This window comes from Musa acuminata, chromosome BXJ1-11 (assembly GCF_036884655.1).
Source record: "Musa acuminata AAA Group cultivar baxijiao chromosome BXJ1-11, Cavendish_Baxijiao_AAA, whole genome shotgun sequence".
Classification (NCBI taxonomy): domain Eukaryota; kingdom Viridiplantae; phylum Streptophyta; class Magnoliopsida; order Zingiberales; family Musaceae; genus Musa; species Musa acuminata.
In genome coordinates this window covers 32,581,874-32,601,228 of record NC_088337.1, presented here as the reverse complement: position 1 = coordinate 32,601,228, position 19,355 = coordinate 32,581,874, and the positions used below count along the sequence as shown (strand labels likewise).

At 38.3% G+C, this 19,355-nt stretch overlaps 3 protein-coding genes and 2 non-coding genes across 12 annotated transcripts; 2 read left to right on the top strand and 3 right to left on the bottom strand.

Annotated features, from left to right (window-relative positions):
* The first annotated feature begins 226 nt into the window (after positions 1 to 226).
* On the top strand, positions 227 to 2,170 carry LOC135596676 (glutathione transferase GST 23-like). The gene is made up of 2 exons (XM_065088736.1): positions 227 to 1,480; positions 1,560 to 2,170. The coding sequence occupies exons 1-2, from the start codon at positions 1,163 to 1,165 to the stop codon at positions 2,037 to 2,039; spliced, it is 798 nt and encodes a 265-aa protein (XP_064944808.1). The 5' UTR covers positions 227 to 1,162; the 3' UTR covers positions 2,040 to 2,170.
* Positions 2,171 to 2,924: 754 nt separating this feature from the next.
* On the bottom strand, positions 2,925 to 2,997 carry TRNAA-AGC (transfer RNA alanine (anticodon AGC)). The gene has a single exon. It is a non-coding gene; the product is annotated as a tRNA-Ala (tRNA).
* Positions 2,998 to 4,062: 1,065 nt separating this feature from the next.
* TRNAA-AGC (transfer RNA alanine (anticodon AGC)) lies at positions 4,063 to 4,135 on the bottom strand. Its single transcript has one exon. It is a non-coding gene; the product is annotated as a tRNA-Ala (tRNA).
* A 53-nt stretch (positions 4,136 to 4,188) lies between these two features.
* Positions 4,189 to 13,446, bottom strand: LOC103972379 (pentatricopeptide repeat-containing protein At1g80270, mitochondrial-like). 6 transcript variants are annotated; one of them, XM_009386700.3, is made up of 5 exons: positions 13,289 to 13,344; positions 12,165 to 12,233; positions 11,527 to 11,719; positions 10,178 to 10,772; positions 4,189 to 5,942 (listed from the first exon to the last, which is right to left on the bottom strand). In XM_009386700.3, the coding sequence occupies exons 3-5, from the start codon at positions 11,580 to 11,582 to the stop codon at positions 4,695 to 4,697; spliced, it is 1,899 nt and encodes a 632-aa protein (XP_009384975.2). In that variant the 5' UTR covers positions 11,583 to 11,719; positions 12,165 to 12,233; positions 13,289 to 13,344; the 3' UTR covers positions 4,189 to 4,694. The 6 variants fall into 6 exon arrangements, with proteins under 6 accessions (XP_009384975.2, XP_009384974.2, XP_009384977.2 ...); XM_009386699.3 differs by lacking the exon at positions 12,165 to 12,233 and having other exon boundaries at positions 13,289 to 13,446; XM_009386702.3 differs by lacking the exon at positions 12,165 to 12,233 and having other exon boundaries at positions 11,527 to 11,653; positions 13,289 to 13,444.
* A 187-nt stretch (positions 13,447 to 13,633) lies between these two features.
* LOC135597768 (uncharacterized) lies at positions 13,634 to 18,902 on the top strand. Of its 3 annotated transcripts, none has more exons than XM_065091204.1 (5): positions 13,634 to 13,777; positions 13,907 to 13,986; positions 15,956 to 16,548; positions 17,513 to 17,688; positions 18,188 to 18,902. In XM_065091204.1, coding segments are annotated over exons 1-5 (1,317 nt in total). In that variant the 5' UTR covers positions 13,634 to 13,775; the 3' UTR covers positions 18,654 to 18,902. The 3 variants fall into 3 exon arrangements, with proteins under 3 accessions (XP_064947276.1, XP_064947275.1, XP_064947277.1); XM_065091203.1 differs by having other exon boundaries at positions 15,956 to 16,620; XM_065091205.1 differs by lacking the exon at positions 13,907 to 13,986 and having other exon boundaries at positions 13,671 to 13,777; positions 15,956 to 16,620.
* Positions 18,903 to 19,355: the final 453 nt, after the last annotated feature.

The following is a 19,355-nucleotide window of genomic DNA, read 5'->3' as shown; positions in this document are numbered from 1 at the left end:
TTGATAAATTGCCAATATTCCTCAATCAACAATATAAAATTTTGATACTCTAAATTCAACTTTAAGAACTCCTCCACTCTCATCAAAACATGGAAAATACTGTTAGTTTTATATATGTATGACATAGTTGGAGATATATTTGATATGTTTGCTTCGGATGTGTGCACAACCACTATGTATAATATGCACTTCGACAGTGCCCACGCCATAATCCACCCAACACAAACATCTTCGAAGCCACGGAGAACTGACGACCGGGCACTGTCAGCTCCTTTTTCCGGCAAATGTCCCGGCGAAGGGCACACCAAAGGCTGCAGCAGCACGCGTCAGCAGCAGTGCGGGCTGAGGAATGGGCTCCAGTAAAATGTGTGCTCCTCTCCTCTCCTCTCCTCTCCCTCCTGGCCTTCCAACAGTGCCACTGCGCCATCTGTGTCCGGAAGGATGGATTCCTATCCAAATTGGAGAACGCTACCTGCTGTTACTGTAAGCAGCATCGAGTCTGCGAAGCTGGCTATCGAAGACCGGGAAGACGGAGTACGTCAGTGTCCTTTCGTGGGGGAAGCACTTGGAAGAGGACGAAGACAAGGAAGGCACCACGAGATGTCGCGAAGGAGTGTGTAAGTGTTCGATGGAATGCTTGTGTACCGTATGGTCCTGTGGGGGGGAGGCCAAGAACACGCACGCAGACCGATTCAATTGCCGCACCGCAGACCCATTCCTTTGGTGAATGTTTCCGAGATTCATGGCCTGGTGATGGTAACATCTTCTTGGCGTCATGTGGGCCAAGTACAGACATACGTACCATGCAGCAGGCGACAATGGCGTGATAGGCTTCCACCCTAAACGCACGCTTGCTTCATCTCCATCCTCCTTCCACTGTCCATGCACCTCCACTTGGAGCTCCTCCTGATCTCTTTCTTCTGAACAGAGTCATGGCTCAAACCTTTGTTGTTTAACTTGTTTCTGGTTCTGCAGAAGACTACCAAGTTATGGACTTGGGAGTTACTGCCACATCGCACACTGTCCTGCACGCACACAGATCCCCAAGCCACCCTTCATTTTCTATAAAGCAGGGTTTTAGGCCTTCGAAGCACACACCAAAGCATAGAGCCATTCCACCTTCCTCCCTCCCTCACTCTCCGGAGGTCAGTGATCGCCATTAATGGACCAGAGCTCTTCTCTCAAGTTCCTGGGGTCATGGGCCGACTCCCACACCCACCGCGTCCGGCTCGCCCTCAAGCTCAAGGGCTTGGTGTTCGAGTACCAGGAGGAGGACTCGGTCAACCCCAGCCCCGCCCTCCTCCTCCACAACCCCATCTACAAGAAGGTCCCCGCTCTCCTGCACGACGGCCGTCCCGTCGTCGAGTCCCTCGTCATCCTCCAGTACATCGACGAGACATGGACCGACAACCCCATCATGCACGCCGACCCATTCGAGCGCGCCATCGTCCGCTTCTGGTGCCACTTCGCCGACGACAAGGTGACCTTCTACATGCACACGCACCATCTCACCAGCACTTGCAATCACCTTAGCCTTTTGTTGTTGCGGATGCGTGCAGCTTGGGCCGGCGGTGGGTTTGGTGTTTTCGTCGGCGGGCGAAGGCCAGAAGGCGGCCGTCGATCAAGTCCACGAGAACCTGAAGCTGCTCGAGCGCGAGCTAAGAGACGGAGCCTTCAAAGGCAGGAGGTTCTTTGGAGGCGACAACATCGGCTTGCTCGACATCGTCCTCGGGTGCGGCTCCTACTGGCTCGCCGTGTTCGAGGAAGTCATGGAGGTGAAGCTCGTCGACCCCGACACCTTCCCCTTGTTCCATGCATGGCTGCGAGACTTCGAGGAGCAGAAGGAGGTGAAGGAGACGATCCCGCCGATCGACAAGCTACTCGAGCACGCGAGGGGCATCCGGCAGATGATGCTGAGCCTCAGTACAGACACCACCACCGCCACCACCATCGGAGCTCCTGCTACTGGCAGCACCACCAGCAACAACGACGCTGCTGTTGAAGAGATTGGGCTGTTGCAGGAGTCTCTTGTGCTGTAGTCATCGTTTCCTGTGTCGAGTCATGTGATCAGCTGCAATCCGATGCCATGGTTGCAGAATCTTGGGCTCGACAAGATGGGGCATGTGGAAGAGCTTTGTTCCGACTACAATGAGAATTAATGCTTAGTGGCTTCTTGACAAAGCTAGCTAGTGATACAATTAACCTTATCTTAGTCTCCTCGATCTCAAGATTGACTGGCCAAGACCTGAATTCATATATTACAGAGAACCTGCTCTGTTACCGAAGCCATTTCAGGACTCCTTCTGAAGCTTCAATCTCGGCATCATACAGGAGGCCAATCTACACTTGGTAGACGTGACTCGGGATTCTCTACTGATACATCAAGCAAGGAAGAGAAGGTATCATTTCTAGGGTAGAAGAGGCGGCAAGTGGTAAACAGATGAACTGTGATCGGGCGGAGACGTTAGCCTATTAGAAAACCAACAACAAATAAATAAATAAATCGAATTTATCATGTGAGAGTGAGAGAATACAACGAAAATAATATTTAGTCCTAACTATTTGGGTGACTACATTCATCTTCTTACGTCACGTCCATAAGAAAATCATATATTTAGCTAAGTTTAGAATACTTAAATACTTATTTAAAAATTTTATTAAATATTTAAATTTTATTATCTCTTATTTTATAATTAATATTAATTATTTTATCTTATTTATGTTTATATCATTTCAAACATCTTAATGTGAGAGTGAGAATACTATTAGCTAAAGGCCTAACTATTTAGGATTCCTTTATCGTTATTAAGATTTATTAAAAACTATATATTTAATTAAATTTAAAATATTTATTTTTTTATTAAAATATTTGTAAGTCTTCTTTTATATATTATTACGTTATTAAAAAATAAATTTGAAAAAAATGGAGATGCGGGGTATCGATCCCCGTACCTCTCGCATGCTAAGCGAGCGTTCTACCATCTGAACTACATCCCCATCTGATTAAGTAGACATTTTACTTAATCAAATTTTCTATTCGTTAGCATTGGCCACAGGCATTTGGATAAGTTTAACCGGGATGACACTAAAGATATGATCAAGAGGATACCATTTCATACACATATTTGTGACTTATAGAAAACCAACAACATGATGAACTAAGAAACTATAGTTTCGAATCTCTACTATGCCACACTCGATACTTTCATTGCGTGAGGTAGTAGTTATGAAAGACATGCTCTCCTAAACACATGTTCATATCATTTTAAATAATTTTTTTTATTTTATCCTCTATCGAAAGGATACATAATTATTTACAAATAATTATGTACTAGGATTCAACCACTTCCAAACCTATTTCTCGTAAAAAACCTTTACATATGGTATATTTGCTTCATTTTATCTCTTTTGACTATCTGTCCAAGGGTCTTCTAAGCACGTATTCGTATCATTTTAAATAATTTTCTCTCATATGGTATATATTTTTTTTTATTTTACTTGCTTTGATATAGGACTCGATCACTCCTGAACTTATTTCTCATGCAAAACTTTTACATATGATATATTTACTTTATTTTACCTCTTCTAATTACCATATCCGAGAGTCTCCTAAACACAAGTTCATACTATTTTAAATGATTTTCTTTTCTTTTATCCTCTATCGAAAAGATACATAATTATTTACAAATAAAAGTTCTTTTATCTTTCATAATAACCCTATATATCAATTTTAACATTCTCATCTCAATAATATAAATTATATATATATATATATATATTATTTTTTAATTATCCAACAATTAGATCTATAAAACTTTTTAAATTATTTTTTAGTAGTCTCACAATTATATTATAAGAATATTTCATTAACTTTAGTAGTATTCAAAGTAGAAATACTTCTATAACATTTTTAAATTATTATCTAATTAAGATTTTTCAATGAAATATTTTATTTAATATTTTTTTTAAAAATATTTTCTTTGATAAGCTATATTTTTTATTTCTCAAACTTATTGTTTGCTAGGGAGAAAAACAAAAGAAAAAACATAAATTCGAAAAAAATGGAGATGCGGGGTATCGATCCCCGTACCTCTCGCATGCTAAGCGAGCGCTCTACCATCTGAGCTACATCCCCGTTGATATTTCTTAATTCGCAGAAATTTAACTTAAAGCAATCTATTTCTAAAGATGAAGTACACAACCATCACATTTGCTTCCTAGCCCAGCAAACTATTATTGTTTGCTAACATAGGCCATAAGCATTTGGATAAGTTTAACAAGGATGACACTAAAGATATGATTGAGGGTATCAAATACATTACATGTACATAATTTTAACATATATAGAAAACGAAAAATACGATGGGCTATGACACTATAGCTCGTTTTGAAACTAGAGCTCGAATCTCTACCATGGCACCTTCGATACTTCCACTGCCAAGGTAGTTATGAAAGACATGCTCCAATACCAGGACTCAGACCACTTCCGAACCTATTTCTAAGGCAGAGCCTGCACATTATGGTATAGTTGCTTCATTCGACTTGCTTGCAAGAAAGATTCCCAACTCAATCAAGCAATCCTGAGAGCTGAGCACTCCTGAATGAATCGGTGGCTGCTAGTTTTGCTTCCGCAACCTTGTTAGACAATAAATTATCTGCTCCCATCCAACTTGCTTGCAAGAAAGATTCCCAACTCAACCAAACAATCCTGAGAGCTGAGGATTCCTGAATGGATCGGCGGCTGCTAGTTTTGTTTCCACAACCTTGTTAGACAATACATTATCTGCCCTCATCCTTTCCCTGAATCCATATGCTGGAGACTTTGCATTTATGTAAGTCTGGAGTAAGGATAGATACGGCTTCAATCTGTCAACATATCCGAACTGCCTCATCTGCTGAAAGATCTTCTCAGCATTATGAATATCTCCCCTTTCAGAGTACTTATCTAACACCACCACATACGAGCTATAAAGGGGCCTAGTATTGTTGTACTTGAATGCTTTGTACAATATGGAATCAGCTTTCTCCACCTCCCCAACATCCACATACAGCTTCACAAGTGCATCCAAATTTGTCCGGTCGATAAAGTACCCATTGTCTGACATCCGCCTTGCAAATTCCTCTCCCTTAGATAGAAGCTTATTATTCACAAAAGCCTTCAACAACTCATTGTAGTACTTTGACGGGACAGTCTTCCATCTCTTGAGCATATTCTCAAAGACTTCCTCTGCATTTTCTGTCTGCCCAAGAATGCCCCAGGCCTTGATGGCAGATAAACACTCATCTAGAAGTGGGTCGGATTTGCAAATCTTCCAAATTCTTCCCACCTCATCTGCTTTACCAAGAGCCGCATAAAGAGGAAGAAGAGCCATGCAAGCGTCATGGTTCTCCTCAATGTCACCACCTTCTATCTCCCGTAAGATTGCTTCTGCCTTCTCCTTGAGGCCAGCAAATATGTAATACTTTGCAACCATAGCTTGAATCACCAAATTAGGCTCCACCCCTTGGGCCTTCATCATGTCTATAATCTTCTCCATTCCTAGTACATCCTTTGCACGACCTTTCATGTCTATCAATAGCCTGTATGTGAAAGGAGATGGTTTCACATTCTCCCTTTCCATCAACGAGAGAACATTAGCAATCTTCTTAAAATCAATCCTTTCATAAAGCAGCAGTAGTTGGTTGCAAGAAAAGGTTGTAATGGGGAGACCAAGATCCTTAATTTTATTAAAAACAGCTTCTGATTTCTGTAAGTCGTTGGTGGCAACACAGTTAGCTAGAAGAGTTCTATATATCACCTCACCTCTTAGGGATTCTGGAACTTTTTCTAAGTAATCTTCAGCCTTCTGAAGACCGAGCACTTTAGCAATCAAATCCAAATGGGAAGCATAGTCATGCTCAAGAAATTCAATACACTTGTTTGCTTCGAACCACTTGAGAAACTACACAAGATCATACAAGTTATTGGACTAGCATGAAAAACAATAAGCACATGCACAAAAAGTGGATATCTCAAATGTATAATTTCTGTATAGAAAAATTGATTAATGGTACTGAACAGCACAAAATGTGCCAGATGTAATCTTTATGTTGATTTGCTATAAATTCACACACAATCATGCAGCTGTTAGTGCTCTTTTGATCTCTTTTGAGATCTTAAAGGAACTATTGAAAGATATCAATATAAGAATAAGAGATTAAAATTGAATTAATATGAAAATGTCACATAAAGACAAAATAGACCACTCTTAGTTCAAAGTTAATGCATATAGATGCTTTCTGTGGTCCAAAAATAAAGACCATGTATTTATCAACTAGTCCTGTCAAACAAAAATAATATAAAAATTAAATTCTTAGCTTCAGTGTACACATCTTTATGGTATTATCCTACAACACTCCAATAGCAAGAACCCTAATTTAGCACAGAACGAACAAGACAGAACTTCACAGCACAGATTTCATATAGATCACATGAAGGAGGCTAGGCAGATGCCGCAGATCTAAGAAACTAAATATCAAAAAACCCTAGTGCTCAAGATGATGATTTTCAATTGCTAAGGCACTTTTTGTTGCCAAGGCCTGCCATACTATCACAAATTCAGAAACATAGTCTCTAGATTGTACTAGTTGCCAACTGTTCTATAGCATACTTATATTGAATAAGTAAAAAAAGATGTAGTTCCTTATAACACTAGAAATTTTCCAATAGAAAGGTTTTTGGTACACACTACAGTTTAGAATTTTAATTATAATTGCTAAGATTTTTTCATTCAAATAAATACTGATAGCTGATATATTTTGTTTAATCTTCATGTTGCTTCACCCACTGACCATTCCAACATATCTTTAGCTCAATATGATCAGAAGAAAAGTTCTGTCTTCTTACATATCTGAAGTTCGCCCTGGTCTTTATGTCCAAGAAGATCTTTCAGTCATCCTTCGAATAGCACCAGGACTCTCCAACTTATCATTTGAAAGAATCAGAGATTTGTGCAACCCTAACTCACATTGGCAGCACAACAAGTCACTTGAATCAGGCCAAGAGGCTGATGATGTATTATCCTAATGCAAGTGATGTAAGAAAAAAATGAAGGTAAAATAACCATCAAACCAAACACACACACACACACACACACACACACACACACACACACACATCAACAAGAATTTATCTACAAAAGGTCCTTATTTTTACCCAGTACACAGGAATATAAATATTATGTGTATCCACTAACATTTTTAGGGGTTATCTATAAGCGCTCTTTAGCTTGACCAACAAAAACATGTTGATCTAGAACATTTTTATTGCTCAAGTTTTGGGTCATTTTAACCTTTGCCCTCAAATTTCACTTGGAATCTTAATATCTGACCCCTGACAGATGTCTATATAGGTTATACACCCAAAATATACTTGTTTACCACATTTACAGCTTACAAGAAAAAACGAACTAAGGGAACAATATCAAGGTTCATCTTATTGGTTCGAACTGGTGTGCTAACTGACCGATAGCATGGTACATGCCACTTCATACCCGTGTGCCATGTGTCAATACAATGGGACATATCGACGACATAGAAAAAGGGCAAAAACTAGCTCCAAAAATTTCTACAAATTAAAAAAAAAAGTTAGATTAGGATTTTTAAGTTGAAAATAAATATAAATTTAGTATAATTTTAACAAAAATAATCTAAATTAAGAAATAATAGTAGCACATATCTTTTTCAAACTTTGAGGAACAACTTTGTGGCACATTCTGAACCATCCTTCCGTTGATAATAAATTATCTACAAAGAAATGATTTGAATTGTTAGATTATGAGTTAAACAACTTAAATTTAAAATTCAAATGAATCAAATAATCGATCGATGAATATACCTGGTTCTACCACTAAAAAAAATGATGGGACTCCACGGGCGATGGATCGGAGTCCTTGATCCTATGTATCTGTATATCAATTTGATAAGTTTGTTAGAACCAATCCGGAAATTAATCCCATAATATAGTATACTGATACACCATATGTCATTAGTGCATCAACGTGGTGATGGTCGTAGTCTGATCGTCGTGAACCACACGTGTCCGAGGTGGCTCATGAGGCAATTACGATTATGGCATGTATTGGTGAGGAGGTTGGAGAATACCAAAACTTCTACTTTCGCCATCGGGTTACTGCTTCGTATCATAAGATCGATCACTGTACTGCTGCTTTAAGAAGAATGACCAACTATCATCGTACTGCTATTGGCCATAAGATCCTCCATAATATGAATACGACAAGCTTAAGAGTTGAAGAGTTTGAGAGAGTGAAAGGGGTTGAAAGGAGTAGAAAGTATTTAAAATCCCTTTCTACTGGCCCAAACGGTTAAATAAACTGTTAGAATCAAATCAATCATGGCCCTTAATCAATATTGAACGCAATATGATCGTTATTGATCAGTACAGGTCGGTAATGGTTCGATTTCAATCGTTTCGATTGGTACAAACTCCGTATTGGGTGATACGAGACCATTTAACATAGACCACCCGACATAGGGTTCACGTACCAATCCCCTGTCGGACCGGTACTTACAACCCATGACGGGCAATATACCGCGGCATGATAAACCCTGGATAATACACCCATAATTATGATTCTATAAATCAATCATTTAGATGTATAGATTGGAATATCTGATATATTCAGATTTGTTTGTCGAGAAAATTCAAGTCAAAGCACAAATTAAGTTCCCCTATTTTTTTATTAATTTCAGTAAAGTACCAAAACTAAACCAACAAGCTTTATTGAGGAAATATCCAAAGCTAGAGATTAGCAATCAAAACTGCAGAGATATTGATACCAATAATTAAGCCAATCTTGAAAGGGAAATAAAAAAAGAAAATAGGATAGATAATGCAAGAATAGAATGTATGCAAAAATTCCATAGATATATGATGTTAAGTGATCAATTATACAAATTTAGATTTCACAAATAATGCTTCATGATCGATTTGTTAAATAATGCACTCATTCAAATCCTTCACAAGTCACTTTGACATAACCATCAGTATATATTTCTGTAACAAATTGCTAGCTCCATCACTATACTAAGTGACCATAATGGAATATGCAAACACCACAATAGTAGAGATGTGACCATTCCATAATTGGACAATAAGAGCATTGATATGAGTGCATTGGAAATGGACAAAAAAGATCAACATAAAAAGGGCACTGGCCATGAGGTTGAACTTTGATAAGTATGATTTCAGCCCCATTCTCTGTGATAGGGCACCATAGATACGTTCTATTATGGTTATGGAACAATTTGTGAAATCAGTTGGTACAGTAAAAGGTTTATATAATATTTTCTTTACATAAGCAACATCAATGTAATCTTCTCCCGCCACTATTTATAAAAAAGGTGTAATATATTATGCAGTTACACAAAAAATGAAAATGTGTTCATCATCCTGCTCAAATCTCTTGAACATAGAAGGACCAAGGGCAACAGGAAGGCAAATGACATTCAATTTTTCAACTGCAAGCAAAAGGCAAACAGTGTCATGGATACCCTCCATATGATGGCAAGTAAGCTTTAATTTTGTCTATTCTTTTATCTTTTTCCTCATCACCACTTTTTGGTTTAAAGAGAGAAGATGGGGACAGGGTTCAATCTCATGTCCTATTCATGGGCTAAAGTACAGGTCAGTTCCGACTGTTTTGCATGGTGCAGTGTCAAACTACCATGTTGGGAACTTACAGATTTTCCACACCCCTTTCTGCCATGTCAATATTAGTGTTACTGGGTCGTGTGGCACACTGTGGCAGCATGTGACACTCATGGATGGTCAGTGACGTCAGTCTAGGGCCCAGCAACTCATCCTTGCACATGCTAACACAAGCACAGTAAGGAATGCTATGGCACGACAGAGTAATGTGTCAAGATTGACTGGTATCGATAGACTATGTGACACTTAAATTATTCATACTCTTAACCTAAAGTAAGAGCAAATTCACATATAATATGCAAAGTGATTTGCTCACAAAATGTCATGCTGTAGATTCAAGACTTGCAAAAATCAAAGAGTGAAAGAAACTTGTCTAACCAAGTAAAATCATAGTCAATTGAGTTCAACATCAAAAATAAAAAAAACAACAAACAACATTCTAAGTTCATATTGACAAAAATCTCTCACCTGTAGAGCTTTCATATAAAGCCGATATCTCCTAAGATTCAGCATTGTAAAAGAAATTTCATCTCGTCCCAAACAATTACCATCTTCGACCCACTTATCAAGTGTGCTGTTAAATGAGTCTGATGGAGCTTCCATTATGATCTTGAAAAGTGGAGATTTAGCCCTCTTTCCCCGTCTTCTCTTCTTCATAGGAAAATCTGATACACAGTCCAACAAACCAAGTGAGTCATTAGCAGTTATCTTTGTGTCTTCTTCAGAGATCTCTCCTTCAGACACCAACTCCTCATCATTCTCATTCTCCTCAAGTTCTACCATTGCATCAGCTTCTGGAGGTAATTCTTTGTCAGAAAACCCATCCTCTAAATCATCATCCTTCTGGCCCTGTCTTGCTCCAACATCAGATGAAAGCTTTCGACACCATAGAAAAGACATTACAGAATAAGAACACCCACTGGAGTATGGCTTCAACAGTATGCAACCCTTGGAAATGTTAGAACCTTTGTCACAATGCCCTTTTTCATGAACCAAGATATTTCTTGATAATTTAGAATCCATGCAGCACACATGAGCTAACATAATGTCGTGACTCTGACCCCTGAGATTAACATTAAACAAATCAATATCACCTCTTATCAATATAAAAAAAATTCACTGTTTCCTGTACCAGTTACTAGCTCAGCCAATGTAGGATATGATCTCCAATGGTAAGTTGCAATAAGACTTGTATTCTCTGTTATCTCATTAAAACCCAGCTAAATACAACACCATGCTTGTTTATCAGGCATGCACAAGTTACAAGTAACCTAATACTTTAGTCTCTGGGTACAAGAAATGTTAATAATGTTAATAAACAACATGCTTGTTTATCAGGCATGCACCATTTGAAAGCACTTAGATTGCAAATGTTAATAATTATTAAGATAAGCCCCGAAAAAATGAAACATCAAAGACGAACCAGAAAAGGTAAATATAGTATGCAGTATGCACTCAAGAAATGACTGATGTACCATATTTTATCAGGCATAAGATGAACATAACTTTATAATTCATAAAACATTGACTACTACTTCTTTCTTAAATGGCAAAATATCTTTGTAAGAAAATGAAATCACATATGACAAGATATAATTGCAAACATACATCACAAATAAAACATGACAACATTTAAAGAAAAAATGCATTCATGAAATAAACCGTTTGCATGCAAACAATTAGACATCCTAACAAACCAACAGTTCAACTTCAGCAAACCATGACAGGGAAATATAAGCAATATTTGGATTTAGATTAGACCTTCCCAATGGATTCCACAAAACGAACTCCAGAGGCAACAGGACTGCAACACTCACCTCATGGAATGAGCAGCAGCTCTTCGGAGTGCCCATATGGCGACACCTCCACCCATTCAGATATCAGATTCTTTCAGGCATTCGGCAGAGGTCAAGATTGAGCATAATTTTAAGCTGACACTTTAAGCTGCAAACTCAATATAATTTTATAAGAAGGTCCCAGCATTATTTCAAGTTCCAAGTTTATGCAGGCCTAAAGATATTAGGCAACAGTTAAACAACTGAAAGTCATGATACATACAAGACCATGTGACAAGTCTACGCAGAGCATGTTTCTATCAACGAAGGCTAATTTCTTCATCGTAAGTAGTGTTATAAAAAAACTCCAAGCTCACTAGCAAAAGAATGCATGTGTTTTTTTAAGTAAAGCACATAACTCTACTTCTAAAATGAAATAATATCAAATTTCCTACTTTATCAAAAGATCTGAATCAAGAAAAAAAAAAAAAAAAACCAAGTGAGCATACATAGATCCAGCAAAAATATAACGAGAATAACAAGCAAAAATAATCAGAACAACAACTGTAAGTTATTTACAGAAGCCCTTTAACGAGAATACAGTGGCAATCACAAACATAACAAGCATTTGAAGTCAACCGTCTGTCCAAATCCAAACCCCGTCATCCATAAATTCTCACCTTTGCCCCAGCCACGGTTGTCAAACTGGCTTTCCTGCCTAGGATTGTATAGAAGGCCATAAACTCATACTGTAGAATTCATAAAAAAGTAATTCTAAGATGATATATACACATAAAATTTTATAAATAATTGTTTTTGTTAAGATTTAATAACTCTCATATATTAAACTAATGATTACATTTTTATTAAAGTGATGGCATAATTTGATAATCATATCTTTTATTTGAATTAATAATAATTTGTTGTTTTGTGTATTTTTTACAGGTTTACAATGATTCAATCTGTCTTGCCACTTAAGCATCTCAAAAATGATACTCAAGACTGTTTGTATATTTGTATTAGTGATGACATGGCTATTATAATAATTAAACAACTTTGTATTTACTAACTTTTTCCAGAGATATTGTGATTTGTGAGTTGTGACCTTGACCAAATGCATGCTTTCTATATCATGACCGGTAAACAGCATAATAACCTTTTTTTATTTTTCCAATAAGAGGCTACACAATGCTAAAACTCAACGAAAACACAAAACCACACGTTCATGCAAGGCCTTACTGAGCACTTCAGTTCCTCATTTTCAATTCACTGTGCGGTGCCAGTTTATCATGAATTGGTGAATGCACTTGAGGTTGGGGGAATCAAGTTGGAGATAAATAGTTTGGAGGATTTCAAATATGATGAGCACATCAACGTAGGTGTTGGCATGCGATTTTTTCCCTCTCTAAAGACCAGAGGATACTTTATACTTGCAGGATTTGTTTCATTACAACCTATGCTTAACGTGCAGCAAAAAATACGCTTACTAATAAAGATTGCACAGCATCTTTAGTACACTAACCCATTATTATCATCAAAATCCATAACAGAAGATCAACATATGTAGCTATAACAAAATATCGTCATTTCATTTGGTACATCGTCCAATAAACACATAAAGTTTGCAGTTAGAACAGTCTTGTGATAGCAAATACCGAAGTTTCCTGGAGACAAAGGCATTCGGACTTTGTGATGGGAGGAGAGAACAAGAGAGGGCAAGAGAGGAGAGAAAGAGGAGACGCGACGGAGAAGAGACGGGAGGAGAAGCGAAGAGAAGGAACGGGAGAAGAGGAGACGACGGAACCTGCAGGAGAGGGAGGTGGCGACATGCAAAGGCGGTGTAGAAGTGCTCGGCTGACGAAGTTGGCAGCGGCAGCAGCTAGGGCTCGCGTCGCACATCGCCTGGAATAAGAAGCCCGTTGAGTCGACGCGGTGAACTCGAGTCGACTCGCGAGTCGTCCCGAGTCCACTGCTGCTCCGTTTCAGGGACCGATCCGACTCGTCGAATGTTATCCGAGCCGTAGGATCGTGGCAAAACGACATATGTTGCGTGGGCCCCACGCTTCCCATCTCTGGGCGATTATAATCTTTCTGCCAGTGATCGAAAATTTCCACCAATAACTCACTGCCACGTATCTCATACGTTTATAGGTCGCCTCTTTTTGGCGTCTGCTGCTTGCAAAGAAACAGCAGATCTGAGACCTGTTTGTCCACGCGGGTCTCGTCTCGCAGCGAAGAACGAGACCAAGATTGTGGCCGCTTTCTTCCCCCGCTCGATTCCTCTCACGCCCATGTAAGAACAGTTTCGATTTTGGCGGAGCTTCGGTTTCTTCTTGATCGAATTCGCGCTCTTTCTGTTCGTTCTCGGATCGCGTTCTTTGACCGCGTTGGATTTTGATTTTGGTTCGATCGTGGGTTTTAGGTCGAGCGACGGGAAACATAATCTGTTCCGTGCTTTGGAGGGACATGGCTTCCTCGGGAATCATGATCCGGCAGCGAAAGGTAGGATACTCTTGTATTCTTTCCGGCATCAGATTTTTCTGCATTCTCGTGGCGAAAGATTGGTATCCGTTTAGGGTTGGTGATCGATTTCGAGGGTTGTAATGTTGGGGCCTGATGAGAATTATAGATGTTGAGGCTCGGATTTGGTCGGAATCATGAGTTGTAAGATTGCTGTGTTTGAGGAAGCTTCCTACCGGATGATGATATCATTTCTCTCCCGCATCAGATCATCGAGTCTTGTGTGCACAGTTGGTGAAAGACTGGCGTCTTTTTTGCGTCGGTCATCGATCTCGAGGGTTGCAATGCTGAGGCGGCGGTGAGAATTGTGGGTGATGGGGTTTGGATTTGGTTGGATGGTTGACTTGGAAAGACTAATATGTTTGCTATTACCATTATGTTCTGATTAAAGGGTTTCTATAAATAACTTATATTTGTTCTTCTGATAATTTTTTCTGGCAATTCTTATTAGAGTTAATGTTGGATTTATGCTCACTCGATTGTTTTTCTTTTTCTTGATTCATATATTTTGATAAAATAAGCAATTTGATATTACTATGCCACAAAAATGGGTTATGTATTATGCTAGAAAACTTGGAGTTGTTTGATCGTACATTTGGCGTTTAGAGAAGTTAGCTTTATTTGATGAAAACATGCTATGTGTGGACTTGTCATGTGATCTTGGATGTCTCGTAACTTCTATTTATTGTTAAGCGTTGCTTAATATCATGAACTTGGAACGTGAAATAATAACGGGACTTTGTCATTGAATATATTGGGTTTGCAGCTTAAAGTGTGTTGGTGACGAAACATATTATCCAGTAGCTGTGTGTTCTTCCTCCTCATGGAACTTCATTAATGGTTTAAAATCATGTAGAAAAGTTTTCAAGAACACTGACATAAATTCTGAGGAACTATGATGGATGCTCGACAGTACTCCTATTAAAACTAATCTGCAATTTTTCGTTGAGAGCTGAGGTGTCATTGTCACATGCAATGCTCATGCTGGTCAACATTTGCATGGATAAATAGATGTCTTTATCAAGTTTTGTCATACCGTGGCGTATCACTCGGTACGGGCAGTACATACTGATCCGATAGGAGATCAGTGCGGGCGGTATATTGATACACCCCCCATATATCATGTGTTGGTACGCTCGGTATAACTCGGTATATTCCGTACCAATAGCTGGTCCGTATACTGGTACAGACTGATAAGGTGTACCATGGTCTTGATCATGTTTTGTTATACTGTCATTTAACATAATCCTAATTGGACACCCAACTTAACTAAAATGTCTTGAAGACTTGGGTACTACCTCTGCTTTAGTTTCATAATCAACAGATCTCTTATGTTTGAACTTAACAAAGTCTATGAGTAGACGCGACTCGAAGGCTTCAACATTGACTAAATGAAGCAATCTTAACACTTACAGGACTTTTATGGTGACCCTGTTGAGAGTATGGAGGATAGTATAACAAGAGATAATGACAGTGACATGGCCAGTTACAGGGGAGAAGAACGATGACCCTTATATTTTACGAGGATGTTGCACTTATGTTGTTTCCAAGAATTAATCCTTGCTGTGAAATATTTATTTATCTAGTTTAATGAAAGTTTGTCCAATAGTGTGATTTGCTGATACACTGCATGTGGATATTAAATTTGCATCTCTTGAAGCTTTATCTTGAATCAATTTTTCACATAGTTGTGCTACATTTGGCTCAAAAACCTGTGTTGCATTTTCTGCAATCTTATGAATTTTTGGCGTGCATTCTATTGACTTTCTCTGTCATAGTTTTGCCACATTAGTACTTAAGAATTTGATCTCATATTTATGAATTTTTGTTTGTTGTGCAAGCTCGTAGCGATCTTTGTCAATTTCTGTATGTGGATTTATCTTTTGTAGTCACTTTTCATATTATTAATATGAAACTATGACGTCTGCTCATAGTGTCTTTTCGAATGCAGAAAAAACAAAAGGAATCCATGAGGGATTCTCAGGATATCCCAAGTATAATGCATCTCATTCTAACTCTCAAGAAAGTTGGAACGTCCTGCCGGAGCCAAAAGATGAAAAGGGTGTGCCTGTTTGTGATTCTGCGAAAGCAAATTACTCAATCTTGGAGCCTTATGCAATATTAAATAAAGGTTACGGTGCATCACTCTACAAACAGGAAGCATTTGTACAGCCACCTGATTTTGTAATGTGGCAGCAAGTCCAATTGAGTGCCTCTGAGAACAATATTTATCCAATAATCCATTATTATTCAATTCCTGTTGAAAGTGGATGCAGTTACATGCCACCAGTCAAGATGTTTCCTCATGCTCACCAACATAAAGTTCAAATTCAAGAATTTCAGTACTTTGTAGTTATTGACTTTGAGGCCACATGTGACAAAGACAGGAAGTTACATCCTCAGGAGATCATTGAGTTTCCATCTGTCTTGGTTAACAGTGCAACTGGTCAACTAGAAGCTGTTTTTCAAACATACGTGAGGCCTGCATATCATAAACATCTCACTGATTACTGCAAGCAACTCACCGGGATCCAACAATTTCGGGTTATTATGAATTTATCTCACAGCATACAGCTCTATTACATGTTTTTGTTATTCTTCATTTCTCAACATATGGTAATTGCATTAAGTTTTTAGCTAAGAATTTATGTGTCCATATAAATTACTGTTTTAATGATATCCAAGTGTTTGTAATACTTGTACTATGAAGCACCATTTTTATGAATTAGTAATGGAGACTATTTCATTATTCAATATACTTGATTTGGCTGACTTTGTTAATTGAGTTAGAAAAAAGACGTTTTGAACTATTATAAATAAAACTTTATCTTTAAATAAAACTTTCTTGGAATATTATTTGTAATTTTGGTTTTGAAGTGGATGGCATATTATAAGTCATTATTTTTTGTTTTAGGGTTTTGTGAATTTCAATGAGCAATAAGTTAATGGTGAAAAATAGGCTCTTTGGCACGGTTTGAAACTGATCTTTTGTACACTTATCCATATGAGAGTTGTATTGATAGGATCTTTGTTTTATTGGCATGATCTGATAGTATTCTTATTGAATGTTTGAGATAAGCATCTGTAAAGGTCAATAAATCAACATGATAAGATATTTTATCTCACCCGTAGCATCAACCACACCTGTAACATCTGGTTTCAACCAAGTGTAAACATTGCGAGAAGTAAGCAAGAGATTATCATTAATAATATGTTTACACCACTAAATATCAAATTACATTCATTTAACCATCTACAGAAAATTAAAGTGCTAAATTGTCTGAATCTAATAATAAAACAAAAGAAGATTAACATCAAAATTTACATTATTCAAAATTATAGCAAAAATTAACCAATGAAAAATGTTTCCTAAACTGAGCCTTATCTTAAGCGGGGCCCAACCAATGAAATGAACTTTGAAGTGTAAAACCTTCTTCCTCCTGAATGGGTTGTTTGGCATTCTGTTGATATGAAGCTACTAACTTCTCTTTATTTTGTGTACTCTCAGGTAGACAGAGGAGTTCTTCTAAGTGAAGCTCTAATCATGCATGATAAATGGTTGGAAAGTAAAGGAATTAAGCACAAAACGTTTGCTGTAGTAACATGGGGTGACTGGGATTGCTGTGTTATTTTAGAATCTGAATGCAAATTAAAAAGGATCAGAAAGCCTGCTTACTTTAACAGGTAATAATCACTATGCTTCTCGATGATCCGTGGAAATTCTTCTTCACAGGTGCAACACCTAATCTTGCTTGCAAAGAGTTGTGTTTCATTTGGTGAACAACAGTTGTGCTATAGACAATTTAGATTCTGTTCGTCAGCAATAATTTATGCCACTGTAGAAATTCTAGTGTAGACTTTTCAGCCTCCCCATGTATCAAACTTGATTAGCCTCAAGTCCCTATATAAAAGGACGCTGTTCTTGGTTCTATATAACCAAGCAAGAAAGAGTGCTTGTTGATCCTGTGATACTCGATTAGTTGTTGTGGTGTGTGCTTAACATTCCACAAGCGAGAGATTTCTATTCTAATTTTAGGTTCCTTGATGATAATTCCTAACAATCTCATCAACGTTTCTGTTTTCATGTTGATACAATTCCCAATTACGGCAATATAGTTAAAATATTCGAGTGCGACTGCTTGCGAAGTGATGCAAAAAATTTCTTTTCTTTAATTTTGATCAGGTGGATCAACTTAAAGGTTCCATTTCAGGAAATGTTTCAAGGCATCCGCTGCGGTCTCAAGGATGCTGTCGAGCATGTTGGCTTGACGTGGGAGGGCCGTGCACACTGTGGTCTTGATGACGCCCGTAACACTGCCCGCCTCCTGGTTCATCTCATGGATATGGGCTTCAAGTTCTCCATCACCAAGTCATTAGAGTCGCAATCTATGGATGTTCCCATGAAATACAAGGCATCCTGTGATTTCTTGTTGGATCGATCTGAACACACTCGAGAGCCTAAAGAAGTGTTTGGCACGCCTGTCCAGATTCATCCTTTCATGGACTCCACTGGGAAGGAGAAGCATACCTACTGTTACTGTGGGGTGTTGAGTAGCAAGTCTGTCGTCCGCAAGCCTGGACCAAACCAAGGTAGATGCTTCTTTGGGTGTGGGAATTGGACCGCAGCTAGGCGTGCTGTCTGCAACTAATGGGCTTCTCCTTGACGAGGGGCATCTCTTCGCTTGATGCTTAGAAGGCAATTTCCTTACAAAAAGAAGCTTTGGAATGTGAGTTGATACTGGAACTTGAAGCAATGAGGTATTGGTGCTTGCCTAGTGTTTGTTTCATGTACATCCATATATGTATATTGAACTCTTGCGTGTGCCGATGACAAAGTCTCTAGGTAGTATCTAACCTTTGAATATTGACTAACTTGTTAATAGAAACTACTTTGTACATCTGCATATGTTGTGGATTTCCTTATTGCCCTACTCGATGGAGTTGCATCATAGTGATTGCCTGGTGTTTTCTATTTGTTGATAACTGCATGGATGATTTCATCCGATTCAATTCAATGTACATTAAAACCCCCCCGAGAAAAAGATCAACTTAAATTGTTAGTTGGTTGAAAAAGGGCAGCAAAAACCGTTAAGTAGGACTTGCGATGGGTAATTGTTTGAACATGTGTTGTACCTGTGGTTTATGTACGATGATAAACTTACATGTGATTTAGCATAATAAATTTACATGCAATAATTGCGAGGGCATATATTTGCTGGTTTTTGGCTGCTAATAATCTATTGGGTTGTGCATACAAACAAACAGGTTTATGCTCATAACATGATCCTAAGCATTAGTATCATATCAGTAGTCCCCAATAAAAAAAGTAAGATTTGGGAGGAAGCAATAGA

Bases quoted from the DNA above. Each gene is read 5' to 3' on its own strand.
- LOC135597768 (XM_065091203.1), top strand. The intron at 16,621-17,512 runs GTAATTGCATTA...GTGTACTCTCAG, and splicing joins TCTTCATTTCTCAACATATG to GTAGACAGAGGAGTTCTTCT. The intron at 17,689-18,187 runs GTAATAATCACT...AATTTTGATCAG, and splicing joins AAGCCTGCTTACTTTAACAG to GTGGATCAACTTAAAGGTTC.
- LOC135596676 (XM_065088736.1), top strand. From the start codon at position 1,163: ATGGACCAGAGCTCTTCTCTCAAGTTCCTGGGGTCATGGGCCGACTCC. The intron at 1,481-1,559 runs GTGACCTTCTAC...GGATGCGTGCAG, and splicing joins GCCACTTCGCCGACGACAAG to CTTGGGCCGGCGGTGGGTTT.
- LOC103972379 (XM_009386699.3), bottom strand. From the start codon at position 11,582: ATGGGTGGAGGTGTCGCCATATGGGCACTCCGAAGAGCTGCTGCTCAT. The intron at 10,773-11,526 runs GTGAGTGTTGCA...TGTTAATCTCAG, and splicing joins GCTGCTGCTCATTCCATGAG to GGGTCAGAGTCACGACATTA. The intron at 5,943-10,177 runs GTGAGAGATTTT...GATCTTGTGTAG, and splicing joins TTTATATGAAAGCTCTACAG to TTTCTCAAGTGGTTCGAAGC.